Here is a 23,537-nt window from a genome sequence, read left to right as displayed (position 1 = left end):
GTTTTTCTTGCGCTCCTTAGATGAAATACGTATGTTTGCTGCAGTGATGCGGAAATGGAAAAGAGGGATTTGTTTGTACAACTAATGAGCACTGCTGAGGCTCCTAGGTAATGCACCAGAGCAGTTTGATTCCCGAAGCGTGATTCACAGTATTTTTGTCTGCGACTTTTCAGCTGTCATTAATGCGGCGTACAAACCTCATTCCTTTCCTCTCGTTGCAGAACGCCAAGCTTTCGCCACAGTACAGTGAGACTGCTGTTGAGGTGGGTGGCATCCGCTGCGGGATTTCTGTGCTCTCCTGGAAAGTAGACAACGGCAGTTAGGTTAGAAAGATATCGAAGCATATTAAGCTGACGAGCCCAACTCGTACGGGGAAAAATATAAAGCTGAGGCTCACAATGGGGTGAATGTATAAGAGAAGGAGTGGCATAAAATCTTTCTTTTTACTCATAAATCTCCAATGCTCCCATCAAAGAGAAGTTAATCTGCCCATTGCGTTCGCATGCTCTTGCGTAGAGCGCCACTCCTGCAGAACAAGCTGTTTTCATTACACGCACCCATTAGGTAATGAAACTTACTTTGTCTCCTCGCTGCAAAAATGTACTGCTGCCAGAGAATGCTTCATGGTTCTGATGTGCACTTTTGTAGCGTGAATTCTTATTGGCGGTGGCCATTTTTTCTTCACTGCAAGCTCTCACTCTGCGCTCCGTCTATGAGGCTAACTAAGCACCCCAGTCAGTAATGCAATTGGAAAATCACGAAACTGAATGTCCTGACGACATTTTTGCACTCAATCAATAAGCCTTGTACGTTGTGCATGGACAACTAACTGGTGGCAGCTGACGTTAGGCAGAGATGGACTTTATTTACAAGGTCGAGTACAACTTCTTAGAGAAAAGAATTGCGACTCGTCGCCTGGCACGTCGCGGACGTAGGATATTCAGTAACTTTCATGTGATCATGCTTTTGCGGGGTCAGCAGTGCCATAGTAAAGGACACATCGTCATAAAGTGAATTGACTCCTTACGTTTCACGTTATGAATAGATCGTATTTAAGTTAAGTTATAAAGGTGTGTTATTCAATATGCACTTAAATGGCTATTGGGTAGGGGCAGTCGACTATATTTACAAAAGTGTGTTAAAAACAGTGATTTTAATGTAATGATATACTATTTAAGAACAATTAATTGTTGTGCAGCACGCCATGTGTGTCCTCACTGAGGGCGTCCTGAAACAAACTGTTCGATACCTTTGTCACTCAATCGCATGGACTTATCAGTTTAAATCAGTATAGACTTCTGACAATTTGACTTTCAATATAGACAATTGAAATCAGTTTCAGTATTACAGTATTACTAAGTAATAAATGGTAAGAGTAGAAGATACCGACTCTCCTTAAAAAGACGGCCCTGTATAATTGAGGTGACTACTGTACAAAAAGTATAAACGCAGCACACGAGTCCTAACCGTACAAGGTTTTAGCTGGACACAAAACGCAAGTATTACAGTATTCCTGAGTAATAAATGGTAAGAATAGAAGATACCGAATTTCCTTAAAAAGACGGCCCTCTATTAGTGAGGTGACTACGGTAAAAAAAAGTATAAACGTAGCACAGAAGTGGTTACTGTAAGAGATTTTAGCTGGACACAAAACGCAAGTCCTGAGCGTGTTGCACACAGGTAAATGCTATTTTTTAGAACACTGCAAGTGCACAAATGCTGTTCTACAAACCAGTTGCTAGAGTAAAAACAACTCCCAAGATGACTGTAGCGCAGGTGGCGAACGAGCAGCTCCAGAATGGCGATGGCAGAAAGCTCGTGGTATTACCCATAGACCTGGAAAAAACGAAATGGGTTTTAAGTAGCCCAAAAGGTAAATCGGTGTTCTTTCTCATTTTCCTCAAGAACTGGTACTGAACGTCTTTATAACTCCGATATTTCCTGATGACAAATAAGTAAACTTTCACAGATGTCTCCTGCTCTCTTTTTGAAATTCAGTAGCACATTACCGTCGAATTCCCAAGGTTCTTGCTGCGATGAAGTGCAGGTAATGAAAGGGAAGGGTAGAAATGAAATGAAAAAAAAAATTGTCTCTGCGCCCTTTTGTCTATAGTCACCTGTAGCGTCAATTAACAAAGTATTTACGTTCAATTTCGCGCCTGTGAAATAAATATTGATGATAAAGGAAATTAAAAATTTTAGCGTGTACATTTCCCTTCTGAACATAAATGCTTAACAATGGACGATTGCTTGCTGCTCTGTTTATACACTCAAAATGCCGTCAAATGTGTTCTCACGTTTTGTTGAAAGGTGCCGTGACTTTGTCTGTAGGAAGAAAATTGGTGCTGTTTTGCGGGCAGTAGTCAAGCGTGAAGGCCATGCTGGGCGGTTTAGCTCCGTTTTGAATTCTCAGCCAAAGGAGCACAATCTGGCTGGCGAAGACCACTAAGGTTGATATTCCCGCACCCTGCAAGAATAAAATCCGGGCACGAGGCATTACATAAACAAGTTGCGGAAATTTCTACTTTTTATCCATGCTTTTTTCTCCCTTCGGTCCCATTTAATGGAAGTTTGAATCGTTAGGGACGGTTTTATGGCAGATATGCGTGGAACACGTTAACACTATCTATACATGAAACTGCGCATCACGCAGGTCGTCTGCAGCCGTCTAAGCTTAACTTTTTTCAGAGATTTAGGAAGCCATTTTTTACGAACGACAGCCGCTTATTCATTTTCTTTATTTTAATAGAAAGGGACGTTCACATCTGAAGAGAACGCGTAGGCGACCTGAGTTGGACATCACCATACAAATGTCGAGGCGCAAAGGGCCTCCATGATTTCCGCGTTTCTCCTACGTCTGGAATGCGATGAGCGTCACTCTTGCGTGATCATATATGCGCCGCTGTTATGTCTTCTTGTGCTCCTGATATCATCCTTAAATCAGGACGAATCTTTAATAGCCACTGACTGTGGCGAATAAAGGCGGCTCAACTAGGGCACGTAGGTCACGCTGTTCACCCGTACGTTCCTGAAAAAAAAGTACTTGATGCACGTACAGCTGCTGGTGGTCGACTGGAGCAGAGTGTTGACCCCTTCTAGGAACATAATATGCTCCATGCGCCCGATCAACTTTACTGCCGCGCCGGCTTAGACATCAACACTCGCGCTGATGGCGACGGGCCTCTCCGATACGCCCACAATCTCTCAGTTACGTTGGCTGTAGAACAGAAAGCTCTTGTTATGAGTTCCTGCATATCATAGCGACTTTCGCTAGTCAAGGGGTAAACACATGCTATGACCTCCACTGCTTTTATTGTATCATCCTGCACAAATGTCTAAGTAGCAGGTCTAGAACCTTGTAGCACAAAACCTCGTGGGTTACAAGTGATCTCACCATTCCGTAGATGGTGGCGCTACCTGTTTTCTGCCGTCTCGTTACCGCGGCCCCGCGCACGTTTTCCGCACAGGGCGCCTCCTGCTAGTTTTGCTGCGCGAACGGACACTCCCACCGTCAAACCGTGACACTTGCAGCTCTTATCACTTGCGCGGAAGGTCATTAGGAAGCTTCAGCTGGTAACGTGTCGCTCAATGAATGGTCCACACCCAACAGTTAATTCTACGGACGCACAGGCCTGGCAAGTCAGAATGGAGGGTTATAATGTATATCTGCACTATTTCTTTTTAAGAAGTTATATTTGTTTCTGAAATGATAGTCTCCAGTGACTAAAGAAATAAACAATAATACACGAAATTTTAACCTGTGTTTTAGAGTTCTTGTTCAAGCTTATTCTGTATAGAATATCCCTAGCAAATTTTACAGGCATAACTTCATTTTGACCATTCTGCGTCAACCTTTGAAAGCCATTTTGAAAATAAGGAAGCTTCAAACTTAACGCTTCGGTGTTAGTTGTTGATGTTTGCGAAAGTCCACTTGATTTAAGATACTCTGTGTTTCGATCTTTTTCAGGCGTGTTTAGAGACCCAGCCGTGGTCAGGAATTCATTGCCAGATTTACTGAGCAAGTGGATGGCATTAGCAAACTGGCGGGTGCGTGGTGCTCCACCAAAATTCCTACTCCGCCACAGTCTAATTTCCCGATTATTTTTTTTGGGCAGAGATTAGGAAAAAAATGGAGGAGACAAATATCAATCGGAGTTTACTGGCTTATCTTATGAAGCAGAATAGCTGCTGCGCAGCTCCTCTGCATTAAAAAAAAACTTTCGCGTATGCCTCAATCGCTAGCAGTTACCCTAGAGGAGTCTGCATGAAGCAGATATAATGCGATGTGTCAATTCATTACAACTGTCAGGATAACCCTTTAAGATGCTTGATAAAAAGCTACGTGCATTGGGAATTCAGGGTTTATTCTTTGCGTCTGCAGCAGCTAACAGTGCTTCCTTTTTTAACAAATTTAGCAGCCTTCAGATGAATGCTTTTTTATGTCGACTATCGAATGCAGTATATATTTCTCAAAAGAGCCGGATAGCACGTGGCCTGTCTATTGATCTGTGTTTCTTGCGTAATATGGATCTTGAAAATAAGTAATAGGAAGTCCTTCACCCCTCGAGCACTCATTAGACAACTCCCCGTGCTTTGGCGGTACAAATCTGCAGCCATTATAGCACTTTGTGCAAAAATTTGTACATGAACCTAAAGCAATTACCGCTGCTGTTTGCAGTAGCGAACCAGGCTGTATTTTTTAAAGCCTGCATGAACTATTACGACGGATATAGAAAGCTTGTGACGCGGCTTGTTTGCGAAGCTGCTCAATGAATGCCAATAATTATTTGTTACTCTAACGTTTTGTGGCGCTAAGTGGGTGAAATAAGTTCTCCGCGTGCGCTATCTCTCTGCTACACAGCCTACAGGGCGAGAATCGACGACACACACAACGTTCCTTGAGCCTACAAGTGTTTATTGCATGTGTTATAATATTGGGCGATCGTACTAATGTGCGACGTTATACATTGGACTCAAGGACGCTTGTCACAGATGAAACAATTTTTAACCCTTTGCTAAGCCACTAGCTGTGTTGCCGTGCTTCTAGTAGCATAGCGTGTATCGAAACAAAGCCTATTGTTCTTTTGAACAGTGCCCTCAAAAGGTGGCAGCCTTTCAAGAAAGGAATTGACGTTTATTATATATCGCTTAGCGCAGTGACATTTGACTGACAGTGGTCTTACGTGCCTGTCCAGTATATCATCATAGGAAGTGCCCTCGCCGTGCTCTATGTTTTAGTGCGCCCGCATTTTAAGGGCCACTATCGAAAAAGCCGTGATGTGTGATTAGGAATCCTCGGAGAAACCCAGGTAAGCTCGAAGGAGCGTCGCGCGAGATGCAGACAATGAGAGGAAGGCTGTTCGGCACAGCCTTTGTAAGCTGGGGTAAGCTCGGAGGAACGTCGCACCAGTTGCAGCCCAGTGTAGACCGTGGGAAAATGAAGAACAAGACGGGGTTGCGTCCACATGCATTTGCCAGACAGGAAAGGTGAGGGACAGCTGCAAGAACAACTGGGCGCAACTCGAGTTTTCAAGGTGAAAAAAAGCTAAACAGAGATAAACAACCCTCAAGAAGGGGAAACATGCTAAGGCACATAAGTTGCATGCAGCTTAACGGGCAACTGCACCACTTTTTGAGAATTGTGATATATTCGACGATTCAAATCTATATAGGATGTCGGCAAAGGATGCCAAGTATTTTTGCGCTAAAATTTAAAATAGGGACGTTATCGACGAATTCATTTAAAAGTTACGCTGCAGTCAACCACACCCTTCCGTGCCTCATCGGATGCCGCCAATGAACGCTCGGCGGCCTTTGCCTATAGTGGCGTTTGTTTTTTTCCTTGCAAGCAAGCATTTATGGGTTGAAAATGTACCGATACCTTCGATGACGTCATCATGTGCCTCCCACTCGGTGCTGTGCGTTGCGGAGAAGCTTTCTAATCGATGACTGAATGCCATTTTGAATGCTAGCCAAAGAGCAGTTCGCATGCTTCACCTGAAAGTTTCATACATTTGACCCCTTTAAGCTCGTCGGTATCTAAAACCTATGCAGTTGTCCTTTAACCAGAAAAATCGTCAGCCAAATTTTTCGGCGGAAAGTTTATGCATTCTTTTGACGATCATTAGTATGGCATGGTATCGGGAGGAGTTATATTCGACTTCAACAGACGCACAAATTTCTACGTTTTTAGAAGCCATATAGCTTGACTAAGCTAGATGTTTTTAGCTGCTTCTGCAGTTAATAAACTAGGGACCGCAATTTACTGTGCAAACTTTGTTTCCTCGGTGACAGGCAGCAATCTCCCGCAAGCAAGAATGCATGCTTTTGGATGCATACAATTTTACTCGAAAAGATGCGGCATACTGAAACTGTATGGAGGTGTGGTAATAGCGAGCCGCTCCGAGCCTTATATTTTTTTATCTTGCGCACTCCAGGGACCAATGACAATTGCCGGTTGTGTAAATTAACATCGATGACGAGAAAATTTCGTTGCAGTTTCGATAACAAAGAAATTTTGAATAAACTAACTTCCAAGGGCAGCGTTATCTTCTCGACATTCCTGAAAGAAAGAATTTTAATTAGTGAAATCGGCCTTTTAGAGAGCTGAATGTAAATTTGCGTTTCCTCTATTTTCTTTTTTGCCGCATTCGATTTTTTTTTATGAGCCAGACACACTATTACGCGTTTGGCTGTCACCGAATACGCCTGCATAGGCGGCAACATCCGCAGGAAGATCACCATTTTATGCAGTTCACTACTATCGGCATACAAGGGATACACAAAGTTCTAGGTTAGTTAAAATGAGGTTTGTTTCCTAGTGACACTGTTTTGTATTATGTGTGCGGGTAATGAGAATGGCTGCTACGTACCTTGCAATGTACAAACGGGAACGCAACCGCCAGCAGCACCAACCCCAGAGATGGGCCAGCTGCAGCGCTATGCACCATTATAATGGCCTGCATGGGGGTAGAAAAACGTTACCTTGTTGCAAACATTTGCCGGTGCTTGGAGAATCAAAGAGGTTTATTCTTGTTATGCGTCGCTACCAGCAGGCGCACAAGCACAGTGGTGTGTAACGCGTTACAAGTAAATGTTCGCTTAAAATTTGTAGAAAATTACATTTGCTTCACATTTGCTCATGCACCGATCATTTTTTGCCACGGGCGATGACCTTGGTAAAAAGAAACTATTTTTTTCTAGTCGATTAAAATAATTAGTCACTTTTAAAGTGAAAAACACGTGCGCTAGCGCGGACGGCTCCTTCGCTATAGAGAGATAATGTTCCGCAGTCACAAAAGCCGCGCCCGAAAGGATGAACGGACACACATACATGTGCGGCCTGCATTTGATGAGATTGAAAAAAAAACACAAGATAACAGTTTCAAGCAGCAGGTCCAGAGTCTAAAGTCAGCAGGTTTCCCTAACGACGTGATTATGCTAGCCTGCAATAAACTCCTGAATAAGTTTGTCATTCGGAAAACCCGATCCACCAGAGCCTCCCTGTAACGAGAAAAAAAAAGTGGGCAGTAATTCCATATGTTCACAGATTATTCCACCGATTAAAACAAGCAGGCACTAGATATGGGGTAAGGGTGCTGTTTTCAGCTCCCCAAATACTTTGAAAAATCTGAGCTATGGTCGATATAAGAGCCAGATTAGAAAAACAAAAGTCAAGAGAAAGTAAAAATCAGTGCAATATAAAACATGAGTTGCTGTTTGCACCGTGTGCCGAGGGAGTGGTATATGATGTACCGTTCACATGCGGCAAGAGTTATATAGGCCTAACTGGTAAATGTGTAAACACACGGTACGCCAACATAATTTGTCTTTAAAGGGGGCTCCTACCTCTAATTTGGCACTGCATTACAGAGACTGCGAACTTAACTATTCTAGCCCGTTGGACAATAATGCATGTATACCTCTGTTCAATAGAACAAACATTCTGTATAGGCATTCCAATCAGCTAACAAGGGAATTATCTGAGGCATTTCATATTCACAATAACACCGACATGGGCGTCATCACACCATCTGTTGTAATCCATTATGGTGAAATTCGTTATCATGGTTCAACACAGTGATTGTTTTGTCATTTTAGGGGTAGGTGCATGCGCTGCTGGCTTCCTTGTGTGAGCTATTTAACCTTGTGTTTTTTCTAATAAAGTTCAGTTGATAGTAGCACTGGTACTTCGTGTCTTTCTCTTTGTGTCCCCTGTCGCAGCACTTTAGAAAGTTTTCAAAGATGTACCAACTAGCTCAATTGTCCGTGTTTTGCATTCTGCGCTTACGAAAATTTCCGCAATCGTCGCCAGCGTATTTTATCTGTGCCAGATCTTCTACGCGTTGCGCAAGCATGGTATTTGCGCTCTGACAAAGCCAGCGCTGTCGGAGGACGGACAAGGACAAGAAGTGGACACAAATGCGCTGAACTGACAACTTTATTTTCAAAGACAACCGAACAGAACCTATCATATGTTGACAGAAAGTTGACAATTAAGAGAAGGCACAGATACGCGTGCCCACGATTAGCCAAAATGCTAAGAAGCAATAACTATATGAGCCGAAACCTTTTTAATCGTTACCCTCGAAGAGACCGGCCCAAAAAAGTTAAGGGGGCGGACAAGGAGGAAAAAAGCAACAATACAAGATCCGTAATAAAACATCTGCCTATAACGCCTAGCTACCAGGAGAATGATTATCAAGCAACTCGCCCGGTAACCTACATTCACGCTCGTCCACGGCTACCGAATCATCCCTGGCCTGGCTGGCGGCACTATACTGTTAGCTCACGCAAAAGATTTCGTGCGGCCGGAGGTCATCCTTCAACACTTGCTCCGCTCTTGCACGCAGCTTTTCCCCCAGATCGAGATTGGGCACGCCAGCACGCAATTTTTCCGATGCGCTTCCTGCTGTTCTGCAGCCCGCCTTCGTGGTTACATACTTATGCCTCACATGTATGCCGAAGCCATCGCAAAACCACTGCGACTCTTGCGCAACTTCCACTAGCAGCGCCGACGCTAACAGTTGCCTAGTTCCGATCTTCCCCGCATTTAGTACCATCCTAGGCGAAAAACTGGCAACCGGCCGATTTACTTCGTCTATGCCTTCCAAGCCATGTCGGCCGCCTCTGTCAGCGTACTGTGCCTGCGCCTGTCACCACTATTCCGGCTGCCCTGCTAACCATACCACTCCTTTCCTCCATCATCGGGGCCTCTCGCGACCGCTCTCCAGGCCGCCAGCGCTTCACTTCAAATCGCTCACCTTCCTTTCGCCATCCCTTCTTCTCGCCCATGCGGTGTCGCACCGTCAGCCTGGATAGTAAAACTAGCTGGCCTGTTTCCCGGGGCACGAGCTGCGGACACTTCGTACAGCTTAAGTTATCACGTTTCTCCGCTTAACGTATCTGTTGACGGCGCTAAAGCGTTGGAGGTTGCGGACACTACCTCTCCGGTGTCTGTCTATAACGAAGCCTTGTGCCTTTCGCTTCGTGAAGTCATCACGCTGTGTTCCATAATGCCACTTTGCATCATGAGCGCCGAGCTCATTGACCCTTTTGTTGCCTGCAGAGCGCGAGTCACCGTCGCGGGCGTTTTCTGTTATTGTAATTTAGTTGGTTCGATCTTGCTCACGTGTTCGTTCTCATCCTTGGCTGGGATTTTCTATCCCGCCACAATGCCTGCACTGATTGCGCCTCTAGTCAGGTAAGATTCTTACACTCTGCGATGCGCTGCTCAACGACATGCGGTCTCCCTGTACTCCCGACCTTATTGTCACTGGGACACCCACGTTCCCCCTAAGTGCCACGCGCGTTCTACTTGCGGGCTCCAATACACGAGTGCGGCCACAACAATCGATGAGCCTTCTTAAAATGCGCTGCGCCTTTTGTGCAATGCGTTTCATGCTTGCACCTACTCCCGATGCAGAGAAAGGGGGTGAGCTCTTAGTTAAAAGTATGCTGAACCTTCTAGACTTAAACCAAGTTTGACCGCTGAACAGCTGCTATGCTCATCATTTAGACGGGCTTTTTTTAAACAATATTATCTTGCGCTCCTTTCTATAAAACAATTTCATCCATTACACCTACTGCTGCCACTGTGAATCATTTCTATTCCTTTTATCCAGCGCTTCAATACCACTTGCAAATTATAGACATTAAAAATATTTTTTTCTTTTGTATCTTTCATGCCAATGAATTCACTTGACCACTACTACCCGAAAACAAAGTCGAGAAGTTTTTCTGGCCATCTAATGACAGCCCTTGAAAATTCTACTCGTATATGTTCAGTTTCTCTAAGAAAATTGACCTCATTAATGATAATTCTGCGTTAATATTCTCTATCAGTGCTACTTGTCACCTTTTGTTAATTTTGCTTTCGACGCTGACATTCAGTTAAAACAAATAGATTTCTGCGGAAACAAAAAACAGCTATTTTGGACTATTTATGTGTGTGCCATGTAAATTGTCGACACCTGTACTAAATTGTGGCTATTGTTTTTCGTGTGATCTGATGCCTTGTACGGGCTCCGAGCACTCTCAACCTGTTTCTGAACAAATTTTTCGCCTGGAGCCCCCCCCCCCCCCCCCGAAATAAACGAAATGGAAATAAACAAAATAGTGTTACCATCGGTGCTCTTGAGGACGATAACGCTGTGTGCGTGCGCGTTCTCACAGCCTCAGGTCGTAGAGTATCTCTCTGCGCTCCACAGTTGTTTGTCTAAACCTCATAAAATTTGCGGTGAGGTGCGGGGTAATAACATTATGGTTCAGAACAACATCGGTAATCAGGCATGCGGCTTAGTCGCCGTCAGGAGCAGGTGGAAAAGGCGACATAGGGAGGTAGACAGCAGAGTCAGTGGGCAGGCGAGCGAACTCCGTGGAGCAAAGGAGGGTATGGTGGGATGAGGCGTCTTAGCACACGGGCAAGTCCCGTCGAAGAAGGCCGCTGGAGCAATCAATAGGCACCCATTGCATACCGTGTACCGTGTTACTGTTACCCTGACCGCAGTACCGGGAGCCCGCGCGCCGTCACTGCGCATGCGCAGATCGTGTAAGGCCGCCAGATGACGCCAGGTTAGAGTGTACTAGAATGTTTTGATTGGCGCGACGAGCCGCCGCGGAGAGGGCCAGTGAGCGTGGAAGTGGTAGATGGCGCTGCAGTCAACCGCATTTGAATGCGTCTTGGCGGTCACCCTGCCGTTTGCTGCCGCGCACGGAAGTCGCTGCGTAATGCCCGCGTGGTGTTCAAATTAATGCATCGTTCCTCTTTAGTAAAATGAATTATGGCAATGCTCTGTGACCTCACGCACCCCATAAAAAACTCCAAAACAATGCACAGCAGTAAGTGAAATGCCTGGAAATTTACTCAGGAGCTCCCTGCACCGTGTACATCCACGATCTTGTTTAGTTTGCACGACGCTGCGACACGGTATTCTGTAGCAGCCTAGCGGAATGCAGTGACTGCGATGTTGGTGCCTTAATGACATGGCACACACCCACGACGGGGATTTAGAACTTTTTGTTGGGCTAGATGGTGTATGTTGTAACAAACTAGAACTGTAGCGCAACCAAGATGAAAGAAAGGGGCACACAGGACTAGCGCTAAACTTCATCTAGGTTTATTCACTGGCAGCGCAGCAAACATATGGTAAAACCAGAGCACGTGCAGATACCAGTTCACCCACACCACTGTCAACGGAACCGTTCAAGATATGCCATCTCCGAATTGTATACATTCACAGACCTATCGCTAACACAATATACGCGTCTCTTCCTTATATGAAAGTCCTCCAGTAGTTCCCTCGCCCTAGTATCTTTGCTTTTATCTAAAATCTCTATCTCATGAAACCGTGGTTGGCACTTTTTGCAGGACTGGCAACTAGCCTGCGGCAAATGTTCTGCCACTCGAGGGCACTCAAAACACTCAGCGCAGTGCTGAGGAAGATGTGCACCGCTTCGGTCTTTCAGTGAGCGCGCGTGCTCACCTGCCCTTTCATTGATGCACCGCCCTGTTTGGCCCACATAGACCTTCCCGCATGACATCAGTATCTGGTAAACCTCCCCGATGCAGCAATTCGTGAATTTCTTTGCATGTTTGACGCGGCAACGACTCTTGTCTTTGCTCGCAATGCGCGCGCAGAGCCGTGCCAGCTTGCGTGGGGCCGAGAAAGCAACCGGCACGCCATGTTTGTTAGCCACTTTTTTCAAGTGGTGGGCTACCTTGTGCACATATGGCACTACCTCCGGTTTGACAGCCGTTTCTCTACTGACACGTGACTGCTGCAACTTGATGGTTATCATCTTCTGTAAGAGGGCTTCAGCAACCGCTGTGATGACTGTGCCTGGGAACCCTACTGTCAGTAATCTGTCTACCTGCTTGCCGTAGCTCCCTTGCATAGTATGACAGCACGATTTCATGACAGCCGATTCAAGGCAAAGCTTGGCAATGGCGCATTTCACAGTTTTCGACTGAGCCAAATCATGCGGTAGTAGCTCTTACTATGCTCGCGGTGCATATTGCCAACATGCATGACATTCTCCCACAGTGAAGTTTATGTCTAAAAACAATAAAGAACCCCGCACAGGCAGTTCATGCGTGAACCTCAGTCCCCTTTCCATTTCTTGAAAGGTATTTAACGCAGTGATCACAGCATCTGTGCACGTCAAGTCATTCTGTTTTTCAAAAACTACCAGGAAATCGTCGACATGACTAAAAACTTCCAGAACCCCCTTCCCCGTTAAACTTAGTTCAAGGGCACGGTCAATAGATGTTAGAAAAATGTTAGTAAGTACAGGCGCTACGCAGAATTCAATGCAGATCCCTTGTCTTTGGCGATAAAATTTGTTGCCGCAAGAGACAAACGTCACACAGAGGTAAAATTCAAGCATCCTCATAAAACTATCTTTTGTAACCCCGGAGGAGTTCTGAAACTGAACAGCACCGCTCTCTTCTATAGCAACTCTTACAGTTGCAAACAACTCACTGTGGGGCACAGAATAAAATAAATCTTCTACATCGACAGAAAACACATAACGAATGGAAGCAATTCCTTCTAGAAAACTAATAACATCTTTCGAACTCTTAGTATCAAAAGGATCAAATACAGGAAGATGACTGAGGAGCTTTTGCAAGTATCTGCTTAGATTAAGCTTCCATGTGTCCGCCTCGCTAACCACAGATCTAAAAGGCAATGACAGTTTATGCATTTTCGCAGTAAAAACACTGCAAGTGCATTCTTTTTACTGTTCGTGTTGCCACCCGCTATTCTGTCCGAATTCAAGTCCTTGCACATCTGGGCTGCCTTGCCTTTCACTCTCGTGGCACTGCCATTCACAGGAACGAAATTCTTGGCAATAGCTTCACCGGCTCTGAGACCAAACTCTTCCTCGGTGAACACCACAAACCTGCCCTCCTTGTCGGCTTGGAGAAGCTGGAGGTTGTTTTCCCTAAAGTAGGCCACTACTTTCGTCATGGTATGCTTGTTAGCCCTTCTGCCACTGTTGCACGTAGATCATTTTTAACGCATCCACTCCATCCAGTAGGCATCCTGCTTTGTTTTCTTCAAAAGTCTTTCATGCTATTCGCTTATTCGAGGCCAGGAACTCATGTGCTTCAACGTACGGCTCATGGCTAAACGTCGGTGCTTTGCTCAAAATTTGGTTTACCTCACTAGGAAGTTCAACTTCCCCCACAATAGTCATCGGTCTCTTTGCCTTCGTCTTGCTCTTCGTCACAGCGGTCCGAATCACTTGGCTGAGTGTTTGAGCCTACCAGAACTCCGTCATTTATCCATTTAGGCGGCGAATTGCTTGGAGGTTGGTCTCTGCGAGCCATCTCGGATCCATGTTGTAGCATATTGTGCGCACATGGTTTTTGCACTTTCCAATCTGTCGCCACAGCTGATCTTTCAGAAATCTGCACAACCACTTCAGAAGACCTGCCGGAGATGACCGCGGGGACAGCACGCCATCTCAAGCTGGGAGGACTGGGATGTCCTGCTCATGTCTGCAGACCCGACATCGCAGCTTGCTGCGGTGACTCGGGCTGCCGACGTCAAGTCCCGGCATGACCTACTTGGTGCAGTGCGGGATCGCGCAGTGGCCCAGGGACCCAGCTGGGTCAAAAAGTCACTTGCTCAATAAAGTTTTTCTGTCTGTCTGTCTAGCCAGGTACCCGGCAGCAGCGCGCAAGCTTTCCGCATCGTAACGATCAGCGCATGCTTACTGCCGGTGGGCGGGATTCCGGTACTCCGGTCACGGTAACGGTAACACGGTACACGGTATGCTAAAGGTGTCTGACAATACAGTACACAGTATGCTAAAGATGTTTAATGAGGGCAGAGTGGGCCGTTAAGAACTCCAGACTGAGGATCTCGTCGGGATGGCACTGGTGAGGGAAGGTGAACATAACCGAGATGTGATGACCGAAATAAAAGAATTTCTTTGGAAATAAACGAAATAAAATGTTCCTGAGCCTGTAGGCTGAACACGGCACTGTTCATATGCGCAGGATATAGGGTCTCGTCTTGAAACAGCCACCGTATTTCTCTCTAAGAAAAATGGCATATTGGTAAGTTGAGAGATGACGGGATCAAGGGCACGTGTACCCAGAGGAACCACTCTGAAAGCACCGCTAGAATAGGATTTCCAAAGGAGCCTCACAATTTGGCAGTAGACGGACCTCTAAAAGATTTGCCACATCACACACACACAAAATTTGGCACTTGGCCAACCTCCAACATCTAGCAGTTGGCCGACCCAAAATATTTCGCAGTTGGCCTACCTAAAAAATATTTACCAGGCTGACCTCCGGAATTTCGCAGTTGGCCCTGCTAAAAACATTTGGCAGTTCGACCAGTCCCAAAATTTTACAGCCATACATTACCACAAAAAAAAACCATAGCCTAAATTATACGGATCTTTGTTGGCAAGGCTATGTCTGTGTTTTTAATGCTGTGAAAGTTTTCCATAGGTTTTTTTAACAAGCAACAAGCGTCTTTCAACTTCATGGCTGAACTCAAGATCTGCAGTTCTCTTGGAGCCGCATAATATAAAATCTCTCACTGTTCCAATTTCTTATATTTCTGTTAGCAGGAAGTCATGCGGTCAGATGCCATGATATTCGACTTTTTGAAGCTTAATTTCAAGCCTGCTTCTGTACTGTCCACGTTCACGAGAGATTCTTGAGTTACTCTTCACTTTCTGCCACTGTAGTGGTGTCATCTGCTTATCAGAGGACGTTGATGTTTATTCCAGCAATCTTCACTCCAGCTTAAAACACCTCCAGCCCAGCATTTCTCAATGTCAGAGCAAGCACTAGTACCTTCATTGTTACTCTAAGCCCTGAAGAACACTACCATGTCGTGTTCGCACTAATATTTAGGTTTCTGCTAGAATTCTTCTCTTGCGAGAAAGAAAGGAGCGAAAATTCTAAAACTTTTCACGAGACAGAAGCACTAAACTGATAACGTAAATATTCGTTTTAGCGCAGAGTGCTTCATTGGATGGGCGGCATAATTTTGAAACATGTGGCGTCCACAATTCGAGGCCTTGAACGAAATTGCAATGTACATTTTGCGGTTTCTTCCAGTTAAATACTCGCCTATTATGATGGCGCCATTAGGAAATAGAGGAAGCTAAAAAGTAAAGTCTTCTTTCCTTCATGTCACATTCTGCCCCATTTTATTTTTCTTTGTAAATCACTTGCTTCTTTTTACAACGAATTTCGTTAACATTCTCTCTTTGAATTATGTTTCACTTTAATCACGGACACCCTCATAGCTTTTATTCCTATTTTCTTATATGAAATTAAATGCGGATGGCACAAAAGCAGCCTTTCCAAGGTGAGTCCATGTGGCATTTCCTTTCTGATCGCTGTCCCAAATGTCGTGTACTAAGAGCCACGCGTTACATGACCTTGGAATAATTCAGAGCGCCGACACAGACCTCGCGAACTGCGACGCAAGACGACATTGTGCATGCTTGTGTGCGTGTGCTTGCGCGCGTTTGTGTGTGTGTGTGTGTGTGTGTGTGTGTGCGTGTGTGTGTGTGCGTGCGTGCGTGCGTGTGTGTGTGTGTGTGTGTGTGTGTGTGTGTGTGTGCGTGTGTGTGTGTGCGTGCGTGTTTGTGTGTGTGCTTCTGTGCGTGTGTGCGTGTGTGTTCGTGTGTGTGCTTGTGTGTGTGTGCGCGCGTGCGTGCGTGCGTATGTGTGTGCGTGCGCGTATGTGAGCGTGTGTGTGTTTGTGTGTGTGAGTGTGTGTGTGTGTGTTTGTGTGCTTCTGTGTGGGGTGTGTTTGTGTGTGCGTGTGCGTGCGTGTTTGTGTGTGTGTGTGTGTGCGCGTGCGTGCGTGTGTGTGTGTGTGGGTGCGTGCGTGCGTGTGTGTGTGTTTGTGTGTGTGTGCTTGTGTGCGTGTGTGCGTGCGTGTGTGTGGGTGCGTGCGTGCGTGTTTGTGTGTGTGCGCGCGCATGCATGCGTGTGCGTGTTTTTGTGCGTGTGGGTGCGTGTGTGTGTTTGTGTGTGTTTTTGTGTGTGTTTGTGTTTGTGCGTGCGTGTGTGTGCCTGTGCGCGCGTGTGTGCGCGCGTGTTTGTGCGTGTGTGTGTGTGCCTGTGCGCGCGTGTGTGCGCGCGTGTTTGCGCGTGTGCGTGATTGCGTGCGTGCGTGCGTGCGTGTGTGTGTGCGTGTCTTGTGCTTCTCGTGGTCTGTGGGCCCTAAAAGCTTTTACAAGTTCAATATGAACCAAATCGCCTAAAGAAGTTATGCGTTACTTCTGTCATTTTTAGCCGTTCCTTTGCTCGGACTGTGATTGTGTTAAGTAAATAAATGATATTACTGTTAGCCACTTAATGCTTACTAGCCACGTAATGGAAACAATCTCACCCTTACGATTGATCCCATGTAGACACACAGGCAGCTGTACCCAGTCATTATGCCGCCGAAGAGGAAGGCTGCAAAGAAGAGTTGTGATCAAAGGGAAGAGTTAAAAACAGAATAGAGCATATGCATTTTGAGCTTTTTGTACAGTTTCTAAGGTTTTTTTGACAGCATGCAGGGCGGAATTTAAGAGTGTCGGTAGGCAAACACAATATACCAGAAAAGGAAGCAGCAAGTGCACATACCCAGTGCATGTGTTGTCCATCGCGCATGAGAGCCGATATTCTTGAAGCGAAGCTCCAACATATCCACGTAGAGTACGGCAGCGAGGGAGTTTATAATCGACGATATAGAGCTGCCAAAAACGCCCCAAAAAGGTTTGTTTCCACTCTTCACATGCGCCCACAACTCCACAAACAAGTGTGAACGAGAAAGGGTTAGAAAATGAACAAAGAGCCTCGGTCAAAAACCCTAAACGCTTATTATTTTTTTGCTGTTGCTTAAAGGCAGAACATTCTCAAGCAGTCCCTGCGAGGGTTGCACATGAAGTGGGAACACGTTCCTGCAATCACACTTACGCACCACAGTTGGCGTAGCCGCTGGGCTTCTAGATGCTCACACTTTTCTTGACTGTTTTCTTTTTTGCGTTCTACGACCAAGAGAAAAACTACGAAAATTAGCTGCTCAGGTTAATACTAGAAGCAAGAGCCGTCCATAGAAGGCAGATTCGAGACTCCAACTGGCGAGGAAAAACTTTCGTCTAAATAATATTGCAATAACATCCTCGTAGCGGAAGAATCGTCTGTTCAAGTAAGTATGAATGAAGGAAAGACAAAAACGTGCAAGGGCAGATAAAACCACAAAGTGGAAGACAACGACGAGGCAGCATTAAATGACACTAATAGGGAGCTGTACAACACGCCACCCATATCCAAATGCATTAATACCACCATAAACGAGGCGAGAAAATCAGCCAAAGCTGAATACTATGAGAGAAAGTCTAGATTCGACAATTTGGCAAGATTCAGTGATATATCCTAAAAAAAAAAATTCAGGACATCCACAGGAGTCGGTGTAGACAAAAGTGGTGAAATAAGGGACTCACTAACAATCACCAAAAGCCAGAGCCATGGATGGGGGGGGGGGGGGGGGAGAAGTCACAATCACCCTGGAAATCAGGGAGAGCCACCAAACCCACACAAAAATTTATACCGATTCTAAGACAGCTTATAGACACCACCTTACCGGGGTCATCGGGAAACAAGCAAATAAAACCATAAAAGACTGCCGAATGCACTGCAAAGTGCGGTCATTCAATTGCCTGCCACCGAAAGTAATATGGATACTCAGACACGAAGAGATCACGGGAAATCTGCACGCGGAAGAGGCCGCCTTAGCACTGTCCCCCAATGAGGCCAGCGCCCTGTATGTGGAAGACCTGAGCCCCTTTCATATGACTACCTGATATAAAAAGTTAATACAGAGGAGACACGAGAACCCTTCCACCCCCAGACGGAATACTGGGCATCACCACTTCAATCACATGGAAGAGATTACAGACTAAGACGCACCCCAACCTCCACATACTGAATTAGGTACACCCATCCAATTTAAAGAAAAATAGCTGTGGTTTAACAACTGCTGAACCTGGTTAGAGAGCGAAAGCTGTGGCGTATCAGGCAAGCAGACGTGGCATGGCGCATGTAACGTTGATTGCGTTCCGCACACTTGATTGGCAACGAGTCCGCCCTGCCACCCTGGCAGGTGGCGGCTATATTAATAGTTGATCGCGAGAGGTTGGCCACGCAAAGAACACTGCGGCCGATTGCTGCAGTGCCGCGTGTCTTCCACAACGTTATCAACGCTAATGCATACAGCCAGCGTCTCCCTCTCTTACCACCGCCACGTATACCTCAACGAGCGATTGAGGCGTCAAATAAACCAAGAGCGAGTTCTGCGTCCTACCTTTCCTCAAAATAATCGGAGTCTAAAACGTTGTCAACGCTAACGCCAGTGAACACAATGAACGCCGACGGCCTATAGAAACAGAGGCGAGCGCTCGGTTTCGACGGCGGCGGCCAAGTGACATCATAGCTGTCACGTGGTTTCTCCTTGGTTCAGGGTGAAAGACGGTCAAATTGAGTGCCACGCGAAGAGCGGCTTCACCTAGCGCAGTGCATCTTTCGCTTGAAAAACACCAGTGGTGCTGCGGCAAACCCACCGCAGCATTATTACATCGACGTTCGACAAACAAACAACACTCCAAGACCCTACACCCAAACCGACATGGGAGAAGATGCTGGCCAGCGATGACCTTGTCGCCCAGGCCTACCCAGCCGACAGAAGATACCGGCTGGCTCTGTCTTCCAGTGCAGCCCTGGAAAGGGGGCCCATCGAGTGAGGATTTTTGTGTAACCAATAATAAATAAATTTCGCTCTCTCTCTCTCTCTGTGCAACCACTGAGGTCATATTACAGGTTATAAAATTGCGATTATTTTTTTTACCTATATTGCATACAAATTCCGACTAACAGTTTAATGAGTCTGAATATACACCCGTGATTCATGTTCATCATTGGCAGAGGATTTTCTTTGGCAAACACTCGCGTAATTGGTGAAACATGCTTCAACTTTGAAATTTGGATAGTGGAAAGCAAATTGTGTTAGCCACCAAGCTTCGCATAGTAAATACTTGTCCAGTGGCTCAGTCGTTATAGCGCTCGGCTGCTAACACGAAAGACACGGGTTCAATCCAGACCGCGGCGGTCGCATTTCGATGCAGGCGAAATGCTAGAGGCCCGTGCAGTGTGCGATGTCAGTGCACGTTAAACAACCCCATGTGATCGAAATTACCGCAGCCCTTAACTATGGCGTCACTCATAGCCTGAATCGCTTTGGGACGTTAAACCCCCATAAACCATACACCATTAAACACTTCTTCGCTTATTACATGAAAGTTAGGAAACGAAATCAAGTCAGCGATCACCTTGTTGCAGCGGTTACAACCGCAGACAGGAAGAGTCCAGTGAACCCCGGGAATTCGGTTAGGTACCTCTTGATATAAAAGGGCAGAATCTGTCGAAAGGGAGAGCAAAAGTTAGCATCCGCTGATGAATTCGGCCTCCATTCAACAGGACTTCGCAATCTCTGCTTGAGCAGAGTGAAAGACCGAAATAAGATCACTAATGAAAAATATCTTCGGGTTAAATATCTGCTTTCTGCCACTGTTATGACTTTAAGAGAAAAACTTGCCTGATCGCGGCTCATGATGGCACCGGCCAGCTTGGGGTCGCATCCTCGAAACCACAGCACCAGAGAAAAGACCATAATTACTTCCACAGCGTAAACGGCGAGAAGCAGCAAGCATCCCGTGAAAATGGTCCTGCGAATAATTATCAGAGAAGAATTATGGGGCACTTAAAATGGCATTGGTGCACATGCAATGAAAGCGTGCGGGCTGTTTCTCTTCGATTCTCTGCAGTTAGGAGAACGCTGCAGTTTGTTTTTGTGCGGTCCCTAAATGACACATTCATTCAAAAGCTACCGTTGTCACGCCCCTATACTTCTACGGAATGAAAGTGGAAGTTTTGCAAAACCTTTGGCACGTTAAGGTTTTTACCACGACTTGAACCAGGAGGTAACCTGGATTCCAAAATTGGCACGCAGTTGTAGAGGGGGTCGCTTTCGTTTGATACATGGTTTACTCATGCTCCCAAAAATATATTAGGTATGCGAGAACGCTCGCAGTCGTATATTATTCTCGAGGTAGATACATTTGAAGTTCATTTGCTTTATTTCTATGCCAGCAGAGAACCCCAGCTGGAGGTCCGAGTTATATATTTCTGTTCGCGAAAAGCCGAGACTGGCGTAAACCTGAAAGTACACTCATAAAAATACTTTGTGCAAACAAAACGGGATAGAGGGGAGAAGAAACACAGACAAGCGCAAGGTTGCAAATCAAATAAAAATAACGAAGAGGAACAATCTCCTTCACGTAATTCTAAATACAAATTCATACCAGGTGAGAGTATATATTTTTTAATGATGCGCTCACTCCTTTATGCTCACAACCTCACCTTAGAGGAGCTCCTATAACGCTAGAAGAAGAATGATCTTGGACGACATGCGCAAGTTGTCACCTGACGCATTTGAGGAAGAAAAACGTAATTTGCAGTGAGTCCGAGACGGCGTTCTTTTAGAACGACTTTTTAAATGTACGAAATCAACCAAATGCGCTCGCAGGAGTTATTCATCCATTTAGTGCGTCCTTTCTAAGAACACTTGCGGTTAGTTTAATATGAAAGGCACGTGCTCTCTTATGGACACGATGAGTGATCTTTTAATCATCAAGTGTCTGCGAGGCTTCGGTTTAATATACGCATTCTTCTTTGAGAGAATAGCAGCGAAACAAAGAAGAGCGGTGCATGTTTTATGCGAGATTTTCAGGCAGAAGAAAGGAGTGTGTATTGGGCCCTGAATTCCATCCGCGCTCAGCGATCTCATATTGCAGGCCACAAGGACTTCGTTGGAAACTTTCACTATTTCAGCGCTACGACAGCGAAAAAGACAAAATCGCAAGAATAGAGGGTACCATAAGTGCTGGGCATTGAATAAATATTTATTACCGCGACAAAAAACAAAAAAAACGCTACGCGCAGCGAAACACACCGTATGCAAGAAAACAACTGAAAAAAAGTAGCTAACAATAGCCGCAAAAAAACAAAACAAACTAGGCAGATGCCACAGAAAATATTTTATAATTCTCTTCTTCCCATTGTCTCTTGTCTCAGAGGGTACATATATAGCGGAACGCCAGCAAGGGGCTAACCCGCCGCCATGCCGGCCCGATGACTGCTCGTGAGCACGGTCACGTGATGGAGGCTTTGCACGATGCTGCAGTAAATTAATTACATTAGCGGCCGCCATCTTGAAATCTCGGAAGGACAAGAAACGCTCGAATGGAAGTGGTAAGAGCTTTCTTCAAACATAAATGTGTCAGGGATCACATGGGCGACTCTAGCGTTGTTTTTTTTTTAAACGTGATACTAGCTTAGGGGCGCAGATTTCTCTGTGTCGGTACGAATGACCTTGAACGGCGCAGATATGACCTTGAAGCGGCATCATTTAATAAAAGAAACGAGTGGGAATCAAGCCCGGGCCTCTGGCATGCGAGACGGGAACGCTTCCATTCCGCCGCAACTGTTTTTTGTCTTTATTGCCGGTTTTGACCGTTTACACCAGATCACAAACATGTTCGCCGCTACGTTCTCAAACATCAAGAGCGAACATGCGTTTCACTCACGTGAGAAGGTCAAAACTGTTTCAAAGAACACTACTCTCCCGTCTACTCGATTACTTCATCTCCAAAACATAGCTCCTTGTACACTTCACGTAGCTTGAATATGTTTTCGTTGAAGTAACCTCGGACAGACCGCGCATCTCCATCGCAGTGTCGTGCAGCCATCCTGCTTCGCGAAATGCTCTGCACGCCAAGAAGGAAAATTACATCGTATTTATAAAGATCCGCCTCAACGTCCACGAATCGTATCCAATGCGGCGTCAAGGGTAAGTCTTTATTGTACGCTGGAGCACGTCCCAAAAGAGCAGCCCATCCCAGCCATTAATAAAGACGTGTTCTATTGACTGTGGTTGTAACACAACAAGCAGTTAGCACGCCATAGTAAAAACAATCCCTTCTCCTCCATCCATGTTTTAACCGACAACGTACCAGTGTGCAACATGAAGAAAAACGACTTCACACCCGCTGGCACCACTATTTTCCTTATTCTTTTTAAAACATTTCCTCCTCGGCCTCCACTATACAGGGATCGATATATTGGCTCGGGGAAGACAGAGTCAAGCAAATCTTTTCGCAATTTCTTACGGGTGACATTTGAAAGGTATTCCAAACTGAACCGAACATATAGAAATCGGAAAGCAAAGATCACTTCTTTCGAAAATTTACTTACAATGTATCGCATCTTGTCTACAGTTGAACGAACATAGTTTGGCAAAGCCGAAGAAAGCCTCACTTGAACAAAAATCCGCAGCAAAGGGTCGCGTTTATCTCGAAGAAACGTAAATCTTGACACCGCCTGCCTCAGGTGCAAGTGTGGCAAGGAAAGAACCACTTTTCTCAAACGCAGAAATAAATTATCACGTTTGGTCCTCTCCCATGAGGACTTCCAAACAAAAAACTGCGAAGAGACGATGAAAATTTTGAATGTTAAGTCGAGAGCACTAAATGACCTGCAACAAATAGCACACTTTTGAAACCAGGTATACACTACATATGTTTGCGCGCTCGAATATAGACAGCTCCTTTTCCGACCATTTCTGTGTACGCGTGGGCCGTTCTTGAATTTTCTCTTTCCAAAAGTCATCTTTATCTCGATACTTGTCAAGAGGAACACATAGGCCGCGACGGTTCGACTGTTCGAAGTGAGTGAAGGCTCGTCTAGTGAATGCACAGATGTTTAAGAATCATATCTTCGACATACGTACTGAAACGAGCATGAATAGTTTAATTATGAGCATGAAAATGGAGATATCCCATTAAGTGAGTATCGAAGTACGTTTCCATGAATATCCTTCGTACATGGCGTGCAGTCGTAGCGCCGTCATGCGGAGCTCACTGAAACCCTAACACGCATTGTACGGTGTTGG

General features: G+C 45.6%; 1 protein-coding gene across 1 annotated transcript in view; it reads right to left on the bottom strand.

The window, feature by feature from the left end:
- The window catches only part of LOC144123865 (sodium-coupled monocarboxylate transporter 2-like), a 90,117-nt gene that overhangs the window by 22,142 nt on the left and 44,438 nt on the right, over positions 1–23,537 (bottom strand). Inside the window, exons 9-16 of the mRNA XM_077656592.1 lie at positions 20,124–20,253; positions 19,858–19,946; positions 17,117–17,226; positions 16,878–16,945; positions 6,873–6,959; positions 2,298–2,467; positions 1,733–1,836; positions 198–298 (exon numbers count right to left, since the gene is read on the bottom strand). Coding sequence (XP_077512718.1) covers positions 198–298; positions 1,733–1,836; positions 2,298–2,467; positions 6,873–6,959; positions 16,878–16,945; positions 17,117–17,226; positions 19,858–19,946; positions 20,124–20,253 — 859 coding nt within the window. The remainder of the gene's footprint in view (positions 1–197; positions 299–1,732; positions 1,837–2,297; positions 2,468–6,872; positions 6,960–16,877; positions 16,946–17,116; positions 17,227–19,857; positions 19,947–20,123; positions 20,254–23,537) is intronic.

The sequence above is a fragment of the Amblyomma americanum genome, chromosome 3 (assembly GCF_052857255.1).
Source record: "Amblyomma americanum isolate KBUSLIRL-KWMA chromosome 3, ASM5285725v1, whole genome shotgun sequence".
Lineage (NCBI taxonomy): Eukaryota > Metazoa > Arthropoda > Arachnida > Ixodida > Ixodidae > Amblyomma > Amblyomma americanum.
The sequence above is the reverse complement of the archived record's forward strand: the minus strand, read 5'-3'. Positions and strand labels throughout refer to the sequence as shown.